The 26,132-nt window shown below is 33.6% G+C and overlaps 1 protein-coding gene and 2 long non-coding RNA genes across 3 annotated transcripts; 2 read left to right on the top strand and 1 right to left on the bottom strand.

Annotated features, from left to right (window-relative positions):
* Positions 1–2,753: 2,753 nt before the first annotated feature.
* Positions 2,754–13,837, top strand: LOC128546091 (uncharacterized). The gene is made up of 3 exons (XM_053516531.1): positions 2,754–2,850; positions 12,552–12,890; positions 13,532–13,837. The coding sequence occupies exons 1-3, from the start codon at positions 2,775–2,777 to the stop codon at positions 13,651–13,653; spliced, it is 537 nt and encodes a 178-aa protein (XP_053372506.1). The 5' UTR covers positions 2,754–2,774; the 3' UTR covers positions 13,654–13,837.
* On the bottom strand, positions 8,004–10,776 carry LOC128546250 (uncharacterized). Its single transcript, XR_008365894.1, has 4 exons — positions 10,667–10,776; positions 10,175–10,275; positions 9,552–9,619; positions 8,004–8,602 (listed from the first exon to the last, which is right to left on the bottom strand). It is a non-coding gene; the product is annotated as an uncharacterized LOC128546250 (long non-coding RNA).
* A 3,376-nt stretch (positions 13,838–17,213) lies between the features above and the next one.
* LOC123561251 (uncharacterized) lies at positions 17,214–25,107 on the top strand. The gene is made up of 6 exons (XR_008365892.1): positions 17,214–17,517; positions 19,151–19,426; positions 20,504–20,806; positions 22,466–22,614; positions 22,779–22,812; positions 23,282–25,107. It is a non-coding gene; the product is annotated as an uncharacterized LOC123561251 (long non-coding RNA).
* The last annotated feature ends 1,025 nt before the right edge of the window (positions 25,108–26,132 follow it).

The raw sequence follows: 26,132 nt of genomic DNA, 5'->3' as shown, positions 1-26,132 counted from the left end.
GATTTCAAAATATCGATGAGGTGAGACAGGAGGGGACTATAGGTTGACCCCCGTCTGTCTGTCCGTCTGCCAACAAAATGATCCTCTATTTTTAAAAAAAAAAAAACTATTGCACCTGCAAGTATTCTGCGAATGGGCGTATAAATAGAAAACGATAACGGAAAAAATATCGGAAAAGTCGGTTAAGTCCTTATTAGTAATTCAGGGTTTACTTCATGGTATATCAGTCAATAAGATTCAAAAGTAGTACAACTATTTTGTCACAAATAGCCTAATGGTTTCACTACCTGATTCCCCCTTTCTCAATAATAACATAAACATGTTATCGTTACAAATACCGTGCATGAGTAGTACAGCCGTCGTGTTTAGTCAAGATTTAACCGTTATTTCTCATGCCTGTCAAATTGTTGACGACGGACGTAGACGACCGACGACGGGCACAGGGCGATCACAAAAGCTCACCTTGAGCACTTCTTGCTCAGGTGAGCTAACAAACTCTCATTTTTTCCTCTAATTGCACTTCTGCTTGTAAAACAGGGACTTATTTCATTCGCAGAATGTATTTTCAGTAAAACAAAACAAGTTTCATGATAAATTTCGTGTGTTTATGGCAAATACAAAGACAAAACTGAAATAGAGCTGTTTACTGTGCGACGCTGTCAAGAAAGTAGATTCAATCTTACGCCGTTTCGCTACAAATCACCCCATTTACTGTTCATATTTTCACACCTTATTAATTGTAGTTGCGATGATATATCGGTTTCAATGGGTTGAAATTCTAGAAAATATATTCTCGTGTGAGACACATCGTCTCATTGTGGTCTCATGGTGGTGAACACGTGTGCCAAGTTATTTCAGAATCCCTTAATGCATAAAGAAGTTATGACACGGACACGAAAAACAGACCGTATTTCACCTTTAAGTGTCACTCTAAAAAGAAAAGAAAAATAAAAAGATGGACATTAACTACATATTGCCGATGTTTGTGTGTAAACTTTGAGAGAGGTAGGTGTAATAGTATGCACGACCAAATTTATGAGGACACATATACACTGGTGGCTGACGATGTCAAACCGCGAGCCGTTTCGTTACGAAGACAGGTAATGGTTTCGTTGTGAGTATTTGTTTACATACACGCCTCACACACCCCTGTGTTACTGGAATTCATAACTGTGCATATAAAGGTAAGAGTATTTGTGTGAAACGTAAGCTGTAAATCTTTACCAATTTTTAGCAAAGCAAACATATGACTAATTTGCAGTTGTTTGATCGTGTGTTGAATAAAATCAGACAGTTTCTTTTTGAATGTGTGGTTTTATACAGCAAATTCATGATAAACACAAGCATCCGTTATTAAATGTAATTATTGCACTTAAACTTTCAGCTTTTGAAAACGAGTTCAACATATTTTTCGACTGTACATGTTTTTCATTTGATTTTATGCCTCTATTCCTACAAAAATTGCCTTTAATACTCGGTCGTGTTTATAAGAAACGAGTATGGGTTTTCTCTCGAAGTCACTGCATTAGGTATGGGTTTTCAACTGAAGGTGTATGTGTTTTCTATTGAAGACATCAACAGAATATGTCTAGGTTTTCTTCTGAAGCAATTAGATAATTATACATGTGTGCTGACCTTTAATATAATTTCTTTAATTTGTTGTGTTTAACATTAGGGAAAGATGATTCATTCTCGTCTGTTTAAGTTTCACTTAAAAGCATTCGTCTTGGTAACGTTTTGCATTGATTTAAGTACAAATATGTAGTTACTTCATCCATTTCATGTATTTAAATCTTGTTAATATGCCACTCTATCTTTTATCCGAAATCATGTTTGTCCAAATCGTTCTATTTAGATTTAAACAGCGCCTGTCCGACTGTCCAAAACTGTCTCACTTCAGGAGTCTCATTAGCCGCACATCTTCTAGGCTTGAAAACTTTATGACATCTAGAAACAACTGGGCCGCAATGTGCTTTACACTAAAATCTCCAGAGTCAATCAAATGAAAGAAATTCATCCATTCATGTAGACGACCACAATCAGCTAAATGAGCGGTAACAGACGACAATAACGTTTTAAGTTGCTGAACTACCATTTGTACAGTTTGTATGTCCGCCATTACGTCATCAGGGATGTCATTTGCATTTTCCATTAGTTCATACTCCTCAATGTCGGGCTCTGAATCAGAATATAACACTGTGGTGTCCAACAGTTCCGATAAATCAGCAGCTGAATCGGTTGCCTCAGTTGAAGATATGTTTTCGACATGTTCTTGGTCGACTTCTAATTGTGAATATAATTGACGATGAACTGATTTTGATGGTGTGTTGATTTTGTGTAGTTTTCGAACGGGGCTGTCGCTAGCTGAAGATTTGGTAGGTACTATCATTTTCCCAGATTGGGGATCAAAACTGATTTCTTTGCCGGTAACATTAGACCCCAATACATTGTATGTCATTTGGCGATTACTCCTCCCGTCAATCGACTTCCACATGTAGGACACCTTTTCTGCCGGGTGATCCTCAACACAATGACACAAAAATTAAATGCCAACTCACAGGGCAAAAGGTGAGCTAATTTGTAATTGGTACTAACACTAAAAGTATTTAGATTTTAACATGTTAGAAAAATGTTGAATTCCCCTATGCTCCACTTTAATCTATTTATAGTGATGTTTGTAAATATCAAGTTATCGTCAGGTCACATCTACTTGATATTATTACTTCCTCATTGATATTTAAATATAATTAGAATGTAAAGCTTTATCTGCAGATATGACAGGAAGGGTCTATAAATTGTTCTGGATATATTTCTGTATTTTGCAGTGGATAATTGAGCAAAGCAATCAAGGTAAATGTGGGTTATTTCTTATTTGTTTTATACTAAGTTTATATTAAGGACGGATGAAAATGTAAACCGAGGTTAAGTATTTTAAATAAAAGTATGAATTACAGGGACCTCTATAAAGTGTGTAGAGACATAAATCCTCCTCGTGTATAGTTTTTGACTGATCTTTGAGCCTGAACTTCAAACACGTTTATTTTAAACGGCTAGACATATATTCGGACTGACTTGCATAAATCTTAATGAGAATAACGTAATAATTAGATAAGTCTATTAAAGAGTGTCTGCAAATTCATAGGCGGGCTAGAGCAGTAGGTTAGGACCAACATACGCGTTAGGAACCGACGGTTTGGTATTCATTATGGGTGGGAGTAGAAGAATAGGGTCTGTGAGTTGTTTTGTTTTTTTTTTTGTTTTGTTTTTTAAGAATACATCCTCTGACTTTGGATGTGCTTGGAAAACTATTCTGGCTTCAACATATTGAAAAATATTCTGACTCCCATATAGCCTAATAACTCCATTTCTGGCTCAAGGTCAAAGTTTTGATAAAACATTATTTATTGCCTTGACAATGTTAGTATTCCGTATGTTTCTGTAAATCAGTTTGTCGGTAGTCTGACCTAAATAATGATACAACTATTGAAAAACTAATAATATACATTTCTTAATACCACCATGTCGCATTTCCAGATACAACCGTGATGGCAAAGCGTTCAGTTACCAATCTCATGGTTGTTGGTTCGAGTTCTCTGTCCGACAATACTTTGTGGGTTTTGTTTTTGGTATTTTATCTGTACACTTGATAGACGGGAAAATTATCACAATGATCATGATTTATTGAAAAAAAGACTCAACTATTCAACATTCTTCAACTTACATGCCAGTAAAGCGTTATACAAAATATTCAGGACCGGACAAGTATTAGTTCATTCAACGGACAATACACGGAACTTGAGTCAGTACACAAGAAAAATGATATGAATCGTAAAAAAGTAAAAAACAAAAGTAATATCGTTACATTATATTGAATTTAAAAAAAATAGTGCCTGAACTCAATTCGAACACATGGTAACGTGCGTAAAAGTTTGAGAGCTTACACTTGCTACCGTGCCACTGGTTAACTGTATCGGTTATTCTATTAATATGATGTAGATATTTAGGATACAAACATCGTGTAAAATAACAAAAACGCCAGAAAAAGGGTGAAGATGAATGAGTGCCAGGTCAATAATTACGGTCAATACTAAGGTATAGCATATACATAACACAATTGATTCGAAAGTACTAATGTTGCATTGTATAATTTTGACTACAAATATGCTTTACAAATAAATTAACCTGTACAGTGGGGCCTCCGTGGCCGAGTGGTCAAGGTCTCTCACTTCCAATCATTGGCCCTTAATCGATGTGGGGTCGATCCTCACATGTGAGGAATCTATCCAGCTGACCTACGGAAGGTCGTTGGTTTTACCCAGGTGCCCGTCCTTGATGAAGTATTGGACGGAAGAGCACCTGGGATCTTCCTTCACCACCATAGCCGGAAAGTGGCCACATGACGTTAAACCCAACAAAATATGAGCATATAAATATATATGTCCTTACTGTAATATATGATATACTATATATATATATATATATATATATATATAAAATACTGTTAGATAGAAAGATAGAAAGGCTTAAGACAATGCTGATAATTTTATCCTATAAAAAACACTAGAGTTCAGCATTTTGCTTTTTAGATATTCAAAATCGTCTATGGTAATACTTTCTAATAAGAAACAATGATAAATATCAAACAGGGAATGACACGTTCAAAAACACAGCCTCCACAGCACGCAGATGTGTGCAAACACACGCACGCACGCACGCACTAACGCACGCACTCGCATACAGAGTAAACACACGCGGACAAAACAAACAAATAACGTAAACGCAGTGGCGCTCCGCTTTGCAATGGTCAGTGGCAAAACACCACAGGGGAGCTTAAACCGGTTTATGGTGTGCACGCAACCTCACTCTTACCCCCACCATGTTTCAGAGTCACAGACTAGTGTACATAAAAGTAATCCCTGCATAGTGAATCTCTAACACACGCAATGGAAACAAAAGTCATGGCATGTAAACCACATTCTTTTTTTTTTGGTTTTGGGTTTAACGTCGCATCAACGCAATTTTAGGTCATATGGCGACTTGCCAACTTTGATGGTGGAGGAAGACCCCAGGTGCCCCTCCATTTTATCACGAGCGGGCACCTTAGTAGAACCACCGACTTTCCTTAAGCCAGCTGGATGGCTTCCTCACATGGAGAATTCAACGCCCCGAGTGAGGCACGAACCAACATTGGTAAGGGGCAAGTGATTTGAAGTCAGCAATTTTAACCATTCGGCCACGGAGGCCCCAAAACACAAAAATGCTCCTGTATTATTACAAATGTATATAAGAATACAACAATTTTTATCTTAGATAATCATTTTTTCCAAGACCAATTTGACCTTATATAACTTAAACATAGAGTAACTAACAACCATATTTTCTGTGTTTAAATCCGCTTAAATTTCAGGATCTGGCATGCACAAATTTTGATAATTTTCTCGGGGAGGACCCTAATACAGTTTTGTTACTACGCTTTCTGCAAATAAGATCTAAAATAGCAGTATTTATATTTTTAACTATTTACAATTAAGAATTCAGTTAGGATACAAAACTGCAGTTTGTTACAAGAATTTTACCTTAATTCTTTGGAGAAAATCATTCAATGCAGAATTTGACATTTAAAATACCAACATCTTTGGTGGTAGATATACAGTCTCTTCGATCCTCCCTCCCCCACCCCAACTTATCAAAAAAACTTCCATTACCCTGATTTACGTACATAATACTACGTGCCCGCACTCCCACAAAACTAAATCTTGTCGAGCATACAGTTCTGAAAGCCTAAATTCAAACCTCAGAGATTAGTTGAAAACATAAAGTGAGTTTATCAAGCATTTTTGCTTGAATATACATCAGATAAGCCACACAGATGTGTATAAGGTTGCTGATATAGATCGACCACATTTGAGCCGTGACTAATTTATGCAGGACAGTTGATTCGCTAAATAAGGGTAGGTACATATATGTAATACATAGTAAAGCCGTATAAGTTATCGAGATGAATGTCAACGAATGCATAGCGCAAAGGATATGGCGTGGACTTAAGATACTTGCTTTTTGTGGTTCAGCCTTGGTAAGTTTACATTTTTTTCAATCGTTTGCTTTAATAAAGACCTCATTAGGGAGTGTTTGCAAACAGTTTCATCTTCAGATTATTGATCATGTTCTCATGTTATCGCGTGGCGCCCCGTCACAACGACACAAAGACAACTCGGCAAAATGCTATTTTATCATGTCCTCGTGCTGTCGCTTGGCATCTTGTCAGCACAAAGGGTTCCGACACGACAGAGATAATTGTCGTGTTCTCGACTTACTATTATTATGTCCTCGTGCGTTCGTGCTAGTGGTGCGTCCACAGGGCAAAAAGTATTTGCCGTGTTGCCATGTTGACGTTCTGGCTGGTCCTACATGATGAAAACACGACAGAGTCGAGCCACCATATATCAAGTGGTTGTTAAGATGATGTTGACATTGTTATAAATGACTTTTTTTTCATGCAGTCTAAATGTTATGAAAACGTTTACTTACAAAGAAACAAGTTGTTTCTAGAAATCAAACTCAAAACAACTTGAAAAGGTTGTACGATATATCTTTTTCCAGTCGAAGTTTTTTATTTGTTGTATCTTGTATGAAGAATTTAGTAAAGTAATTTTTCGACTAATTGCAAATGAAGTATTTGGTGTTTTTTACGTTTCCATGTTATTACTAAAATTTTCGAAAACAATTGTATGATAATTAAAAGGTAAAAATCCTGTTAGATTACACATAATGTTAATGGAGATATAAACATTCAATGTAGCAAAGATTGTTCTCTTCCGACATTAGCTTTCTAAACATTTTAACCTGTGAAATTCTGTTGGTTTCAACTGTGTTTAAAAACAGACGTCTGTAAGTAGACATTGTAACTAAAAAATTAAAACCGGAATTTTTAACATTTTGACTCCAAATATATATTGCTAAGTGCATCAGATAATATATATACAATATTAAAATGCTGTGTGTTATTTTTTAAAAGAGATATTTACTCCAAAAAATTTAGTCCCCATAGCATTTTTGGAAATAGGATAGACAACTCCTGAATGACTATCTCATCAAATTTGCTGATATAAAAATAAACTTAGGTATTTTCCCGGGATACCCTCATTAAAGTCTGTTTCTTCATTTCATTCAGACATGGAATGTAAACAAATACAGGAACAACTTAACAGTACAAGGACATCAAACCACCTTTTTTATTTTCCTTCAGGACAGGTACACATGTTAGGTCATACTTGTAGTTAATAAACCAAAATGTAAAACAATTAATTAGCTCATCAAAGAAACGAAGACTAATAACTTCACAATATTTTATTACCTCCCTTCATTACATTTATCATCTACATTCTACATATATTTTTTTGGAATTACCTCCCTTTATCTCAAATAAGCTTTCTTATATTGCAATTTAATCAGTCAGTATTTTTACCTTAATTTTCAGACAAATAAATTTATATTTTTTTAATCCATGGTAAGATGAAAAGCATAAATTATATTAAAGAATACCATAAAAGCATTTATCACACATGAATGCAAGGTATACACAACAAATAATTTTGAGCCTTGTTCAATGACAATGTTCAAAAATATTAAAGCTCAGATGGCATAACAGTGAGATAAAATCTTTTTAAGTTAAGTTAAGTTAATAATTCCCATATTAACTTATGACTACAAAAAATTAAAGTATGTTGTTATTCCCATTTCAGTCCAACATAGCTAAAGAAGTAAATACTACAAAGACTGCATATCAAATTTTTGAAAATAAAGTTCCACCAACATATATTGTTCTTATTTCTTTTATCTTGATTATGTAGTGTACTTATCTGGAATGATGAGATATTTTGAAATGTATATATATAAACAAAACAACCATTTATACCAACCAAATTGTAAAATACTTAAGTTTCTTTGATGTTAGTAATTATATGTTGAGACATGAAAACAACATAAAATATAAACATAAAATATAACTAAAAAAATGTGGTACATCATATGTAGATTAGATTAGACTGTATTATACAAATATTTATATGAAAATATGTGACAACTCTGGTTAAATAGAATATTAGTTAACTTATGGTAAAATGTTGAACTGCTTTAACATTAATCTACATGTGATGAATGAGTTCATCTTACCATAACTTTGACATTTAATGTATTATTAAGAAAACTATAACATACAAGAAATGACTCACAGACTGTATAAGTTGCTGAATGACTGGGTCAATCCCCACCAAAAATACTATGAAACTTAAAAAGTCCAATTAAATGTGTTTCTTTAAATTAGATTGATCACATTTTAACACTTCTATGACTGCAATTGTTAAATGCTTGCTTCTTACATGCATGCAATAATGGAAATAAAAAATGATTTAACAATACATGTATACAGTCTTGTCATGAACACATTCTGTACAGATGATAATACATAGGAAAGTCAACATATTTATTATATGGGTCCATCTCAGTTTACAGCTGGTGCATGGCTGTCTTGCACTTGAATATACATCATGCAGCACAGTTGGGGGTAAATTCCATTTCACATGACAACACACTTGTAGCACTTCTGGAAATACAAATGTAAAACTTTATTACATAAAGAGAATAAAACATGATAGTTTTTAAAACAATTATAACATCATTTTAGACATTTGCAGATATTCTAATCTTAGACATATATTATCAAGCAGCAAGTCAGGTAACTCTACAAATTGACATTTTGTCTAATTTCAACTTGTCTAAGGAATTACCTGTTTTAAGCAGCAATATTGTGTTGCTACTTGGCTTGCTGCTTTATTTAAATTTTACATATACTTAGATCCACTAAATGACAAGTTATTTAATAGGACTGTCTGAAAAGATTGCATATTTTATAACATTCAATGTACATATTCAATAAAATGGTGAAAAAAATAAACAGATAAATCTGATGATGTTCACCTATGATCTCACCCTAAAACCTCCAACAACAACCTACAACCTCTGATTAGTATATGATGTAATAATGATAAACTACCTAAAGTGCTTTTATATAGCATGCAAAAACAATGAACTTGAGAACTGCCAAAACTTCACCTTATGAGTAATATATGTTCACTTTTCCCCTTGTTGAATGTGTTGTTTTTCTTAAAGCATTTGAAATCATAGATATTATAAGTACAATGCAACCTCTGTAGAGCAATACCCTGTGGGATATACAAATATTTTAGTTATTTTGAGGTTGTTGTTCTGGAGAAGTAAATTTGATAGTTATATTTCAGCTTAGGGAAATTCTCATGATGTTGTTAAAGAGAGGTTTTTGCTTCAGAGTGAGCTACTCTGGAGAGGTTGTAATGTGAAAATTGCTTCAAACTTCATCTTGTGAAAAAATGATCACAGTAAAAAAAATAATCCTAGTCATTTTATATATATTGCAAAATCAGCTTTACAGAACTCATAAGTGACAAAAAATTAAATTCAAATATTGCCTTTGTGATGTGCAGCACTGGCCATGTCTTTTTATCACAATAGTTTACCTTATTTATATCTGTTACTTTTATCATAACTTTTATGTCCCTTCTGCACTAACCATTGTCTTCAAGTTCTGAAATATTGTAAAACATTAATTCACACACATTCTAGGAATTCAACATAAAATCAGTGTCAAAGCATTTGAATATAATTGTTTTAATTATCTTAATACAAAGATACAAATGTACTTCATGTTTTTGCTGACTGATACAATATACTGAAATTTGTATTTCAATATTTATTATCAAAGTACATGTTCATTCTACTTTTGAAATGTTGACATTACAAAGCTATCACACATTTATTACTAAACCATATCTACTATCATTATTTTGAATGGAGATAATTCGAGGGCTTAGAGCGAAACTGGTCTATCTGTATATAGAAATAGCAGATAGACTAGTTTCGCTCTAAGCCCTCGAATATGTACTTAGTAAATTGAGGGATACACAAAGCTACAGGAAAGAAATGTTTATGCCAGGCTGACATAAAGTCCAGAAGGTTCACATCCTGTCAGGAATGTCAGTCTTATAGCTGTCTTGTACAGTTATTTCAGGAGCAAGAATGTAGCCATACAGCATATTATAAATGCTTTGAGACCTTTGTTTAACATACAAAAGCATAATACCTCCTGCATTTTTCATAATGGTAACATCTGCTTGGACTGCCACAGGGTAAGACAGGTCAAACAACTATATATGTACATACTCAAACTTTTCCCTACCAAAACTGAAAATGAAAATTATACATTTTTTTCCCTTTATTTTTGTACAAAAGATGACCTATGCATTTAATACAGACTTTTTACATATATTAATATAAATATATTAAAATTAATAAAATATCTCATAACTCATTGTATGATTAAAATTATAATCATTAATAAACTATATCAAACATGAACCTGAAGTGTTCTAATTTATAAAGCTGCAATTAATATTGAAAAAAATGCAACTATTGTATACAATGTATATTAAAAAATATCATGAACCTGATTATAAAACAGTCTCAGTTCAAATGTAATAACACATGACTGTCAGAAAATCAATGTATGTTATACTTTAATGATATCATCATGACATGAATGCCATCAATAAACTTCATATATAACAAACTATACCACTATGTCAGTCCCTTTCTTGTTATTTCTACAGCTTCCAAAGACAGACTGCAACTACATGTATCAGACACTGAAAGTAAAATATACAAATAATCATTACACAAGAGAATTTTTCATGTTAAATGAAGGGAGTTAATTAAATGCAATCTGATAATTTTTGCTAAACATAAAGGGAAGTAATTATCAATAAAATGAATGAAGAAAAATGCATATAATTATAAGGGAGGTAATTCAGAAAAAAACAACAACTTCAAATGTCAGTATAATGATAGTTGACATTGACAATGACCTATATCAAGTATGCACAACATAAGAAACAGCAAGCACTTGAAAAATGCATTATATTTCCTTGCAATATCAAGAATATTTGACTGTATGTAAGGGTTCTCTACATGCTGTTATACTGAAAAAAACTTTAGTCTAAATATAGCTTAGATCTATTTATATCTTCAAAAAAAGGAAGTCCCAAATTTCCACAGCTATTCACAGGCTGAAAATTTTAGGTACTAATATCAGCAAAGAGGTTGATATCTATACTTTTTAATAACTATCGTCAAAGGTAGGGAAAAACTTACTGGAAAGGCATAAACTTCTGATCTAGTCATTTCAATACATTTTCAGCTCATTTGCATATAAGAAGAAATTTACAGAATTCCCCCTGTTTCTCTTCATTTTCAAAAAAATCTGTAAGATGGATATAAACCAAAACATTCTCCTATGTGTCAGCTATCAGATATATATTTCAACAAAAACTGTCAGCTTACCTTGTTTTTAAAAGAAGACAAAATTCCATGGCAACTTTCGCTTCCCCAGAAAAATGTACCGGTGAACACATAAAAAAATCTCAACTGTGATTTTCAAAATAATACAGTCAGACCACAATTATTTCCCTTGAAAATAAAATGCTCTAGTTAAATGCCTACTGTAAGTTGACAAATTTGTACACAAAAATGCAACCCTTTCCCAATAGATTTCTTATTTTGATTGTCTTCAGTAGTATGCATACCTTTTTCATTGCTTCATGCCTAGAGGTACAAGTGCAAGGTCTGCAAGAGAAAATAGGTACCTAGTCAACTAGGCCTGCAATAAAGTTTTAGCTAACTTTTCAACAGTTTTGCCAAATATTTTTCAAAGGACGTTTTCTTCAGCTCATATAACTCTTTTTCAGATCTTTTTTTTCAGTCTGAACATTTTGATTCAGTAACTACCCATATACATGTATCTTAAATAGGTAAATGTAGTACATACTTTAAATTTGTATTTTTAGTTCTACTGCCTATAAAATGTAAATCATTTTATTTCTGCGTGAAAAGCGAATTGTTCCAAGACATTACTCTGGTTGGAGTTGAAGTTTTATATCTGATACTCTCTTAAACACGGGTTTTGAGTATTGTATGCTCATAGATCTATTACTTAAAATTAGTCTCATGCGTGCATTACCCTTATACGACAGTAATATATTCAAGTACAGATACTCTGTATTTTAAGCAGGTGTATAACATTTTCAACTTTAATGAACCCAACTCCTTGTTTGTTTTTATTATCAAATATGTTCACTTGTGTCGTGGCTTTTAATTATATCATCCATTAAAATTTTGAGACGCATACATTTGAGATCAAATTTTATTTAGATCTGCTCTGAAAGTAGCTAGGGATTTGTGTAGCATTTCATTTCAAGAAATTTTTACTGTGTAAAGTTTTAAATGATATTTGGACTATAAATCTTCAAAACTGGTTAATGGCAAAACAGGTTAAAGCAAATAACAAAATATATGCCAAGGACACAAAGAATTTTGCAGTCTTAATTGTATAGTGCCGCTCCAGTATAAAACTACATATCGACTAGAAGTCACTGAATGCAACAACTATTATTGGCTGTTTGTAGCATTTGGTTGTACTTCTACTACTGTTCAGCACAAACAAGCAGGAGATAATGTCACGATACAGTTCCAGGCAAGGACAGTTAACACAGAAAATTCTGCACTTTTTGTCACAAACCAGATACTTTCCCAGAATGACAGCACATTACTTACAGTGGCCTATACCAATGGTGTAGTTATAGTTCCTCCTCGCTGCAATGGCTGTACATTCACTGGTAATGCAGCTACGGGAGACCTTTCTATCAGACTTGAAAACGTACAAGAAGCAAATGGAGGTACATACAAATATTCAGTAATTGAAGCAAGCAGCAGAGTGAAAGGATGTGTCACTGTCTATATATTGGGTAAGATTATTATTTAATATACTCTAACATAAAAAATGTTAATTGACAGTTTAGTCTTGTTCCAGTAATAATGATGTTGTCTAAAGTGTTAATACATAAGTTAATATATTTCAATTAAACCAGATAAATACAATGTAGTTAATTTTTGAAAAGTATTTAATTTGAAAGACGAAATACGTAGGATAAAATGTATGACAGACAGTTTTAAAGAAAGTATGCAGGCGGAATTAAAACAATCTGACCTATGATATAAAGTTTATTCCTGATGTAATTATGTAACAATCTATGCTTTGAGTGATTATTGTTTAGCTCAAGCTTCTGTAAAATTTTCTCCGTTGCATGCTTAATATTGGTAAAAAGGGCATCCTTGTTACAACATTCCGTTTCAGCTTTAGCATATATCATCGATACACCTCCAAGTAATACATTTGACACAAAACTTTTGCCTGCCTATCATGCTATATGATCGTGTAAACAGCCAAAAACGAGTTTTTTTACATTGTCGGACTTGTAAGGCAACACACACAGTGGTTATCAGAATTAAACACAGCATATGAGTTATCCAAACTTCCGAAATACAAGTTTGATTCAGAATTAATAATCATAATTCTATATGTGTTTTACAAACTTGAATAAATCAGGTGTACCACAAACTCCGAAAATAACAGATAACAACAACAATTATGAAGGTCAAAGCATTGTTCTGACATGCAACAGCAAATCAACAACATTTCCACCTGATCCGAACCTTGGTCTCAATTAGAAGTGGAAACTGGAAGATGTTCTCAACCCTTTAGATCTAAGATACACATATACACACAATACGTTGACTATCAGCACTTTAATAAAGGAGGACGCAAACAAACATTTTATATGTGAAGCTTCAGAGTCAGGTCCTGGTGTAACAGGCTTATCTTCTTCATGGAGTGATGCAGTTACTTTCCATGTAATATGTAAGTATGTAAGTGATACATTAGATATTTCATGTATCACAATATAACTTTCAACTTATTGTTTGTTTATGAAGGTTGCTATCTTATCTTGGATATTTATAATCAGGTTAGAATATGATTTTGTTAAATCCACTAAACTAAACTCTTGAAATGATACTGAGCTCTCCATTATATCTATTGCTGCCGTTGTTGTTGAACGTGTCACCACAACAGACATAAAATACACTAAGAACTAAGAGCGAACACTCAATAACTCAGTTTTGGACGTTGCTCATTCCGGCGACTGGTCGTCATACGAACAAGCGGGCGTCGCCACCTAAAAACAAAATAAAAAAGAGAATATATATTTTTATTTCTGTTCTTTCCATTGTGCAACAACTTATCATAAGAATAAGAATATAAATCACAATTGACTGACAATGGGAAAAAGTCAAAATTCGACTATTAGGTATTGAATTTATCGGTGTCGAAGAAAATTTAGGTAATAAAGGCTTTGATCTGGGGCCTAAACAGTAAATGATGTAGGATCGTTTCTTTCCTACCGTTACGATTTTTTTTCATACTTGAAGAACATTAGTTTCTAAAGCAAAGAAGAGAAGAAAATAAGCCGGTCAACGAAATCGTTTTAATTTCCTAGGGCATTTTCTTCTTCAACTATTAAAACCTGTATTTCTGAAATTTTGTAAAATTGAACAAATAGTGGTACTTTATAAAATATAATATCGCACTTAATGTAGTAACCTGTAAATATATTCTGAAAAATAGATCCTTCGGAAGCACCGAGAATTATAGTTGCATATCATATGTTTTTATTTAGTACCGCCATTTTTCGATTTTACAAACTTTCAGAAATGTTAAACAGTGGGTGAAAAAAATGCATTATAAAATTAAAACGAGTTCGGTGACCTGTGCTTTTTCTTCTCTTATTTGTCTAAGAAGTTAATGTTCTTCAAGCTCACAGAGTACAAAAATATTAACGTTAGAAAAAATAAACGATACTACATCTTAAGTAATTTAACGGATTTATGAATGAAATTTTGCATTTATTCATATTCTACGATCGCTTTATACATGATAGATTTTATATAATTTGGCCAAAGGGGCAGTGGTTATGTTAATTATTTAGTACAAACTTTAGAAAACTTCATGTTAGTAACTTATATCCGGAAAATTATACATTTTTGTCAAGAACCGTACAATGAAGCCGATCAACCTGACTAGCGATCTTCCTCAATCTGACCTAAATATGATTTCTACCTCATCTACTTACATTTAGTGAATAAATAAAAACTCGCAAAAATAGATTGCCTATTTTTGCAAGTATACCGTGAACTAAATATATGATAAAGAAATATGTACTACCAATATAACCGAAATGCACTTCATTCTGGTGTATATCGATAGGATTTCAAGACAATTTTATACAGGATAGACTAACGTCTGATCTCTAGTTACCGGTGTCGCGTGAATCACACGCGTGGTTATATTACCACACGTGTGATAATTACGCGGCGGCGTGAGAATCACACGGTTTCGGGTATAGCCGTGATAATCGCACGGGCGGTCTTAGTTTTAGACATATATACCTATATGATACATGTAATTATTCAGGAATGACTTCTGCATCAACTGGTTTTAAAATAATTGGGTATTCAGGAGTGTATCAATTCGGGGGGTGCATCAAAGCCACATACTTTGAAAAAAGGGGTATTTTTTTATAAAAATAATTCAGTCTTTATTTTTAGAATAGTTTCAATTTTTTCTATATATTTCATTCAAATTGGACTGATATGGATATTAGAATTCTGGGGCGGCCAGTAGTGGGGAAAACTAGTGCGTGCATACTAAAATATGATGATATTTGGATTAAATTTCTATTTATGTAAGGGAAACACTTATTCTGTATAAGCTGACTATTTATGTGCGTGGAAACATAGCATTGTATGCTCTCCTTTTTTGGGGGCGTCCAGCCGCAGGTTCTAGGTCTAGGTCAGATTAACGTTCTCAATGTTACGATATTCCTTTATTGTTTCATAATTCATTTAGTTTACGCTATGTTTGATGATCAATATTATAAGATACACGCACTTCTGACACATTATTAATCTATTTCTGTATTAAGACATCCGATGTTTTACTTACATATTTAACTAGACTATGATGACAGCTACTAGCTCATTTAAACAGTAACGAGCCACTTTTTCGAAAGTCAGTACTGGTGTCATAGGAGAAGAAGATGTGGTAGTTACTAAGATGGAGCTTGCACACTCGTCCTCTGGGTCAATACAATAACCACTAGACCACCATCTTGGCCGGTCACACAAAGTCTAATACTGACCTATTGCACTTATTACTTAAAAGATGCATCGGTTAAAAAAGCATCATAGAGTGTTGTACGAGTAATTAATGCACTGCAGTTCCTATTTTATGTGATAATTAAATGAACTTCACACTATAGAAACATGTTTATCGTCTGTGAAATATGTATTAATTTAGTTGCGGCAATATGAATGCACACTTTGCGCTAGGGATGTACATGTAAGGATTTGTTCCCATGAATATGCTTACATTTTATGCAATTTTAGTATTTATGATAGTCAGGGGAATGATCGTGCTTTGTAAATTGCTTTGCCTTTATAAATCCTAATGCATTAGTTTTAACTGTTTTTGTAGGATCGGATAATATTAATGTTGTAAACTGAGATAAAACGCCACATCAACTATGTTTTGACAAATGCTGTATAAATTTTAGGTTCTTCACACGGTAATTGCGGAATAGCATATAGTGATACCGTGTTCGTGCATGCGATTGTGTATGTAGTGCCAATATTATGACGAGATTTTTGATCGATCTCGTAGTGCATAGTTACATTTTGAAATAATTTGGCATCAATGATCATTATAACGAGACTATGTGTGATGTTTAAGATCATTTTAACAACTCAAAAGCTTAAAGGCACGATGCGAATTAGTCCATTTTTCCCCAAGTTACACGAAGTAACGAAACATTGAAGGCGAAATAACGAAGTTTTAACACCCGCCGATACACAAAGTGAGTAATACAAAAGTTCGTGTGTTTGACTCTGAAATTTTTTTCTTTCGCCCTCAATGTTTCGTTAATTCGTGTATTTGCCTCGAATGTCGAAAGGCGAACACACGACAAATAAGCATTATTTCGACCTTTCGTGTTTTTGTTACTTTGACATTTCACCTCGCCGACAGGAACACACGAAAAGGCAAAATTAGCCACCATACGAACACCTGCTTCTGCAACATACGTTTGCAGGCAATGGTAAATTGTTAACTAGACACTTAAATTGTTCCTTGTGTTTAGTAGTAGAGCTATGGTTTTCGGTGAAAGAAAACGACCTTTCATTACTTCACCTGCCTTCTATTATTTTATGATGGACCTGACAGATGCAATATAAATGTCCAGTCTCCATACACATTAACAGAAGGCCAAACACCATCTACAATCACATGTCAGTCAGATTGTTTTCCTTCCTGCTCATACAAGTGGACAAATAGTTCAACAGGAAAAGTGGTTGGGTCAAAGGGAGACTTTCAGATTGACACAGTGACAAGATATGAGGCAGGAAATTACACGTGCACTTGTTACAATACCGCTACCATAGATACACCCGCAACTACAACTCTGCAAGTCATCGTTACATGTAAGTAATAGAATGTGTTTTAAATTTGAAATTTAGAACCAATTATTATTGTTATAAGACTGCGTTTTTAATTAGCAGTCCTCTAAAAAGTTTGTCGGACGTTTAAGGAAATATATTCATGTCCGATACAAATGCGTTTTTAAATTAGCAGTCCTTTACAAAGTTTGTCTGACGTTTAAGGAAATATATCCATGTCCGAATACAAATTACAATGTATTTAACAAAATTATTTTAGAATAGTTATCATTTACTAGTGAGACATTCGCCTTGGTCAATATGACTTTAATCCTATGAATATCGGGTCATATTCTACGGCCCACTAGTCGATAAGTCTTATTATGTAACACTGCCATATTTTCATATTTAAATTCATCAATGAAAGTTCTCTTACCTACCCAGTCGAAATCTGTCATGTGCATACCTTACCTTGACCACATGACCCAGTTTCAAACTTGACCTAGAGATCATCAAAATCATCAAGATAAACATTCTGTGCAAGTTTTATCAATGAAAATAATAATAGTTTTTTGCCATTGACATATCTTATTCTGTGCCTTACTTGATTACCTGCTTTTATGCCGACTTTAATAATAAGGTAAGAACTGTTATTAAGGTGATGTTTACGACGAAACAATACCGACGATGAAGATTCTTTACTACGACACATGATTAAAATGCTGAAATCAACAAATTATACCGACAACGACGACGATATTTGCCGAAGACGACCGAAGCTCACGACAGCGACGAATCCGACGAATGAAAATACGGATGACGAAAATGCCAATGACGAAAAAGCTGTCAACGAGAATAATACCAAGAAAGTAAATGTGTTATGGAAGGAATGTCGACGAATATCCCCGACAAAGAAGAATGACATTGAAGAGAAATGCAAACGACAAAAATGCCGATGAAGAAGAATGCTGACGAAGAAGAATACTAATTTTAATGAATATCAGTGAGAATACATTTAAACCATGAAATATAACGAAAAACTAAAAATCCCATGTAAATACATTATGGGAGTCTTAGGAAATGTAAATACGTTAGTGGAATATATTTTATATATCCAGCGTCTTGGATATATATTATTTTCAGGGATACCTGCAATTATAATATTTTCTGATATGCAGTATAGTGCAAGTTCTCTAAAGTGCGCACCGATGAGATGTGTTAATTGTACAAAGAGGTTGTTACCCTGTTGATTTAATAAGAATTTAAATGTATATGCTTATTACAAATGCCTGCGGGGTCGTGTGGGTCAAACGTAGCTTTCATTGTCTGTTAATTCAGTATGTAATCCTTTTCAATCTGTAGAAATACATCGACATCTTTTACTCGATTAGGTAGATTTTTGTTTTGACCATTTCTAATACTGCGAAAGGGCGTGTCTTCAAATAAAACCCAGTGAATAGTAAGAAGTCGTGTACTATATTGTTAGTTTTTCTTTCAACAGTATCGTTTAGGAAAATATTATATAGTATGAAAGTGCTTTATGTTCCGAGGTTCAAGCTAAACACACAGATGATATCGATTTAGTAGCCGTTGATAGTAATTGAAATCATTTATTAATCGAAGAACGGTTGCTTTTTATCCCTGATTTATGTGATATATTCTTGTATAACACTTTCAGTTGCATCATTTTTCATCGAAGAACACAAAGGCGAGACAAATGTATCTGTTGATGAAAATGAAACTGATGTACACTTTAAGTGTGAAATTGACAGTTACCCAGGATCAAAAGTCCAAAAATTGTTCCAAGACGTTTTACTGAAAGAGACTTATCAGTCAAACAGTCTGACGTTCACTCGTAGCAGCATCACGTGCTCCCATACTGGCGTTTATCCTTGTAAAGGAGACAATCAGCACAGTCAGTCTCCTAGCTCAAACATCAACTTATTCGTGAGATGTAAGTACTTCAGTAAAATCAGAGCATATATGAAAGTGTAATGACTTTTGTCTTAACTATGCATTACACTTGCAGCAAAATGTGTTCCGATGTATTGCGTGTCAATTCATCTGTTTTCCGTCTCACTCTAGTCGATGTCTTGAGTGATGTTAATTTATCCATCCATGTGCACCGCCGTATGAATACATCTGCGGCTGTCTCTAAATTACATTATGTTACTTATAACATGTGTAAATGTTGAGCTCTGCTCAACCCGGGACAAGGCGTGGTCGGTTGCATGCACTTCCACACTACCGTCCATGAACCGAACCTGCAACACTTTCGTTTATGTCGTGTTGGGCGACCTGTGGTTTTCCACTTTTTATTGTATACAACAACAAACGATGTCAAATATAAGATATACTCAAATATGAGTAGAACGAAATTTGTATGATATAGCTGCCGCTCTTTTGATTTAGCGAGCAAGAGCTAACTATTAATCACTTTGTAAGAAATCAGCAAATCGCCGAAAACAATTGATTAAGGTAATAGCGTGTACAATGCGTAGACTGGAATTCCTGATTAAACTCGTCATTTAAGAACATTTGTATTTCGATTTCAAAACTGAATAAAAATAAACAAATCTAACAAAGATTCAAAGATTATGTTTTCCATTCTTGTTTTTATAGATCGAACGTATTTCACTTTCAAACGCTTTGACTAAACTAGACATCTTTTTTTCAACACACTGGATCTCCATTTCGCTATATAAACACACAGAAATCTGCAGTACAACTAAAGATAGAAAATTTCATGCAGGGAGCATATGCATTAAATACTGCTGCAAGTGTTGCACCTAAAAAAAACTTTAACATGCACAATGTTGCAACCCACCACGTTGCTAACGCATTTTGGTGCCTTTTTTGACATGTCAGCAGGTGAAAAGAACGTCTTTAAAAGCATCCTAATATAAAGACTCTTTGTAACTTGTTCTTCATTACCTAAACATGTGAAATAATTTTAGTTAGTTCCTATCACTTAAAGACTGTATGATATTATAACATACAAGAATTTTATTAACAAATTGGTACATTTTAGGCTCCCCACGACCACTTCATCAGATAAAACAAAATAAAACAAGTGCACTGTATGTTCCTGCGACACTAACCTTGACAACAATAGCATACCCAGAGCCCGGTCCAACAGGATTCCTTTGGCACAAAGAAAGTGGAGTGTAATGGATGCCGTTGTTGAGCAATAATGATTTGCTGGTATCATCATCGGGATTACACTCTAATTTGACTATACTAAATGTAACACAGTTAGATTACGGACGCTACAAGGTGACAGCTACGAATGATATTGGCAGTTATGTACAATACATTTTTCTGTTAAAAGAAGGTATGATATCATGTAAAACGGATTTCTCTCTATCTGTTCTAACTTCTGGGGGCTTTATCTCACTCTGTACCTCTGGTCAGATCGCCCTGTGTCTTTACTAGTAGAGGATGAATTTCAAGCCCTGTGTGGCTGCGTTTGCTATATGTAAAGCGCCTTTGAACATGTTTGTCATGAAAAGGGTGCTATTTAAATCTGATACAGTAGTATTAATTTGAAATAGTACTTCGATAGCATGACACACATTTAAGAAAACGCAGTCACCTCACCTGCGTTTACCTCTCTTGGAATCTGACGCATGTACAGGTCTCAAACTTTTACTACATAGCAATTTGTCTCATCATTTTTTCTCATAACCCTTTGTCGGCTAAATCAAAATCATGTTCAAGCGCATACATTTTCTTTTTGCAACAGAATCACGACTTTGCTTTTGAGATCGTATTAGATGAAGGTAAGCGGTACGTCATATAGAAGTGGAAATAGTTTACATGATTGTCTGATCCTTAATTCCTGTATCAGAAACATTAAAATAATTAGCTGGAAGCATAAAATAACCCTTTCTGTATGTGACTGACGCAGAGTTCAATCTCAAAATATATGTGTTCTGAAAGTAACCCCGTATAGCGTCTCTGCAAAGAAAAACATATTTTAAATCGTGAAATTTTCATATTTCATGAAACAATATGATAAAAAATTGCGTTGAATTTGTTTTTTATTTTTTAAAAAAAAATTCATCAAACATTTCAAAATTTGGTTTCTCGTTGTTAGCGCAAATTCTATTTCCTGACAATTATTAAATATCTATTGAATATGCAGAATTATTTGTCTTAAAGATAAAAAAAATTAGTTTTACCTACTTACGATTTTAGCTATTGGTCAATGCACTTGGTTTATAATAGCATCAGTCGCAAGCAAAACGAATCATATGTTGCTCTCTACCGTTAAACGTTTGAGTGTGTTTGGTCAGAATCAAGGATCAATGAATTAAGTTTAATATTGGCCACTTCTGAAGATTTATCTAATACAATTGCTAAAATCAAATCACATTATATATACATATCTTTTAGCTAGATCTCGATTTAGGTGACATAGGTGTATGCGAATATTAGACAAATTGCTATGTTGATAAATTTTGAAACAGACCTGTGTATTTATAATGGCATTGAATTAGACTAAAATTGCAAACGTCACTACAGCCTTAGTATTTAAATTTTGACGTTCCAAAATAAACACTTTAAAGTATAATTTGCGGTAAATATATTTGGACTATAAAAAAAGGCTCAACATTTTTCTTTTTTGCAGTTGTATCAGTCTAAGTCAAATAATTTTAAAAACACTTTTAAAGTAGTTTTGAATTTGCAAAAGTTTACCCTTTGGGTTGTAAGTACATCGCATGTTTCAAGATGCTTCAACGACTGCTTACTTCATTGATAGTGCAAATCCATAATCGGACTCATCTTCACATCAGACTTGACACCATATATATTATATCCAAAGCATATATAAATAATATATAGTTCTTGTTTACGGATTAAAAATGAGGAAAAAAAAGATACAAATGCTCTAAGTCTTGAAGGGTTTGCAGATTGTGTTCTTTATCCTTGGATAGACATACATATTTTATACATTAGACATAAAGAGAAGTATATGTATGAGTTTCAGATATACAAACATATACAACTGAAACTTGCGAAGTGGAAACTAATAAGACGGGAACTATCCTTGGCATTTTTTTGGCATACTGAGTGCAGGTCTTCTTGTTTACGCAATTTATCTTACTATTTTGCTTAAAAGAAGATCTACTGAAAAAGGTATTTAAACAAAACATGTATTTGATTTTAAACAAGACATTAGAATTTTGTTTAAGTGAATACATAACGCAAAGTATAAATTATAGCTACTAAAGAGATTTATAATATACATCAATGTTAAAACAATGTAGGTACATTATATGTGCATAACTGTACACTTGCAGGAAAACAGACGACAGAAGATCAGAATACACGAGTGTAAGCCACTTTTGTTCCTTAATTATTTTAGCTATTGTTACGGTCGCTCTTGTATAGCCTCACGTTTAAGGCCAATCTCTGACAACTGCGTCAGAGTGTTGACTCTTCGGCTCAGTGGTTGGAGCATTGGCCTTCCACCCGTGCGAGCGGGTTCGAATCCCAGCGGAGGCAGTTTTCATTATAAAAGTCTCTCCTCTTTCATTTCTGTTACGCTTCGAAAAGCGTAAGACTATTTAGATATATCTGTAGTCAAATTGAGATTACACAGGCGCATTTTCAACATTTTATTAATCGTCCATGATACATCAATATCATGACATTACAGTTTTTAAGGCCTAACAGAAATAATTGGTACATATAATCTAATCATAATTTTCACCTATTCTGTAGTAGAAATCGCAAAACTACTGATGATGCATTCATGTTTGTTTTTGACGAAACAAATGAAAAAGCATCCGTTCAATTTCAGGACTTATATTAACGTAGCAGAAGAAGGTACAGTGAAACACATTAATGACTCAAGTGGAAACAAAGACGACTCTGCTAAATTGTATACAGAATTAGCGCAATATTCAAAGGATGACAAGTCAACATATGATGTTATTCAAAAGAATTAGAGGGAACGCTTGATAAAAAAAATCATGATTTTGGCATCTCTTGACAATTTGTTTCATCATATCTTGCTTCAGCTATAGCAGCTAGTTTATTGAAGCGATGTAAAACTAGGAAAAGTCGTATTTGACGTATTCAGACAAAACCCGTTTTAAAATATTCACATGGCTAATCAATTTTAAGAATTGTAAAGTTGACAACTTTTGCTCTTGTTGTGTTAGTTTGTGTTGGATTTAACGCGGTTTTTAACAGTATTTCATGTAACGACGGGCGTTTAACCTAACCTTGTGTTCATGGATTCTGTACTTGTACAAAGTGTTCTCCACAAGCAACCGCAAACATGAATCAGAGGTGGAGGACAGTTGATTTCGAAAACAGTGTCTTTCATCAAATCGTCACGGAGAACATACTCATCGGTCGGGGATCTAACTCACGACCATTAGACCTGCGCTCTCCCTATTGAGCTTAGTTGGTGGGTTCTTTGCTCTTGTAGTTTGGCTGTTCTAAGAGTTTATAAGGAAAAATATGGAATTGTTGAATCATAACCCATGAGAATGAAACCTTTCTTTCAGTACTTGACAGAAACCAATAGTATCTATTATTTATATAAGAATATAGTTTCTTCTTGTTAATATTAGATCATGGATATTAACTTGAAACTTGTGTAGAGATGGTGCCTAAACAAGTTGAATTCGATTTTACAGGGGGTTTTTTTCTGTGTGAAATGATTGATAAGTGCACCAATATACTAAATATATATATTTATGTTTTTCCGCTTCTCTTTGTAAAAACAGAAATAATTGACATTTTAAGAAATACCATCTATGGACATCTAATTTAAAGCGAAATGTCTTGTATTGATTGTATTGATTGCTTTTCATGGATTTTGGGATTTCCGGAATTATAGACTATATCAAAAATCTCCATAAATTCAAAAGTTTAGTCTGCTTTCAATTCTTTGTAAGAGCCTTACCCCGCTTACAGAGTTTGCAACAATAAAAAACACTAGTACAACTTATTGGAGGCAGTAGACTCGTAAAGAAAATCAGCAAAGTATGTATATTCGTATGCTATTCCGAATTTTCTCGGAAAGCAACGAGCGCGCTAAGCTATAGTTATGTCCGAACAATGCCGAATTGCTTACGAGATTACACAATCATATGGAAATTGCAGAGTGTCTTTACAGATTTAAAATACCCTAATATTGATGTCCGCAGCCATGCGTGTAAAATTATACTGTTTGCAGCTAATCTCTCCTGAACAGTCAGTGAAATGCTTCAAAAATGTGTAAAACATCTAAAGCAGTTTCAAAATGCTGAAATGAAATGATTAATATAACAACATTGTACGTGGGTTGTTACACGTATGTGAACTAGTTTTAGCTTTTTGTGACTTCGCATTGTTGGATATACATGTACATTATACGTTTCATATCAAAGTTTTTGTAAACAAAGTTATTCTTGGTAAGAGCAAAACAATACATTTAGTTAAAAAGCCAAAACTTAAAATATTCGCATTAACAATTCTTAAAGTTGTACAATTTCTTGAATGAAATTTATGCATTTTCAATCTTGATACACTACTAAACCTTTTAGTAGGGCCACAACACGACGTATAAAATAACTGTTACGAGTTCAGTTCAGTATGCATGCTCAAAATATAGATGACATAAACCCATATTCCAGACCCATATACCTACATATTCCTACATATGTAGGTAATAGTTTTTCTTACAGATCAGTTGTTAAAAGTACCTACTTAGTTTTCTTGTTCACTTTTAACCACTGTTTTCAAGCTGGCTCAGTTTTTTGGCCAATTAATTAAAAAATTAGATTGGTATTTTTTTTACTGCAGAGTGAGTTAAATACACATTAAGGGAGTTAAACTTTTTTTTTTCTTTTTTCGACTTTTCTATATATATAGATATATATGAAAAGACTCGGTACAGGCGGAAAGTCGATAAATTAAGTAAAATAAATGATGTGCCAATATGCGAAACTAGTTTGTATTTTTTTTTTTGTAATCAAATACTGTTAGAAAGGCAAGTTAAGTCGTTTTCTTCCCCCTCTATCTATATTTTGCATAAAATTTAAATGTACTCGTTGGATGTTTGAAGCAACCCGTCTGTAAATTTTTTCCGTTTTTGTTGTGGGCCGACTTCGCAAATGCGTGGCTCTGAGGCTGTGTTTGTAGTGCTCTGTGATTCCGAGAAATCTACCCTTACCTATTATCTTTTTATGTTTTATTTACTAATGGCAGTCAGACTTATGTTATATTTGCTAATGACTGACAGATTGTAAAAAATGTAGAGCAAACAAAACTGTATTTTTACAGGAAATAAAATCTTGAGTTGAATGAAGTATTTATGAATAGCATATTTAAGTACATAAATAAATTTACCCTAGCAGATACAGGATGCAGATCAAATGTAGATAAGAAATAAAATTTATTTTTTTACAGAAGTTTTCAAGTATGAATCAAATTGAAATAGGTCGAGATCTCATACACTTGCTGAATGGGCAAAGTATATCGTGACAATGATCGCAGCACAACATGTTTATCGACACTAAAACAGGAAGAAAATGGCTGACATATGTGATGGTAAATTACCTAACTTCAGTTTTATTCCAATCATACCAGTTTTGATGGGTCATCTCAAGACTATTGTGAACCAAAAATATCATTGTGTAAGGTGTATTCTAGGAGTT

The sequence above is a fragment of the Mercenaria mercenaria genome, chromosome 10 (genome assembly GCF_021730395.1).
Source record: "Mercenaria mercenaria strain notata chromosome 10, MADL_Memer_1, whole genome shotgun sequence".
In the NCBI taxonomy this organism is placed as follows: domain Eukaryota; kingdom Metazoa; phylum Mollusca; class Bivalvia; order Venerida; family Veneridae; genus Mercenaria; species Mercenaria mercenaria.
The sequence above is the reverse complement of the archived record's forward strand: the minus strand, read 5'-3'. Positions and strand labels throughout refer to the sequence as shown.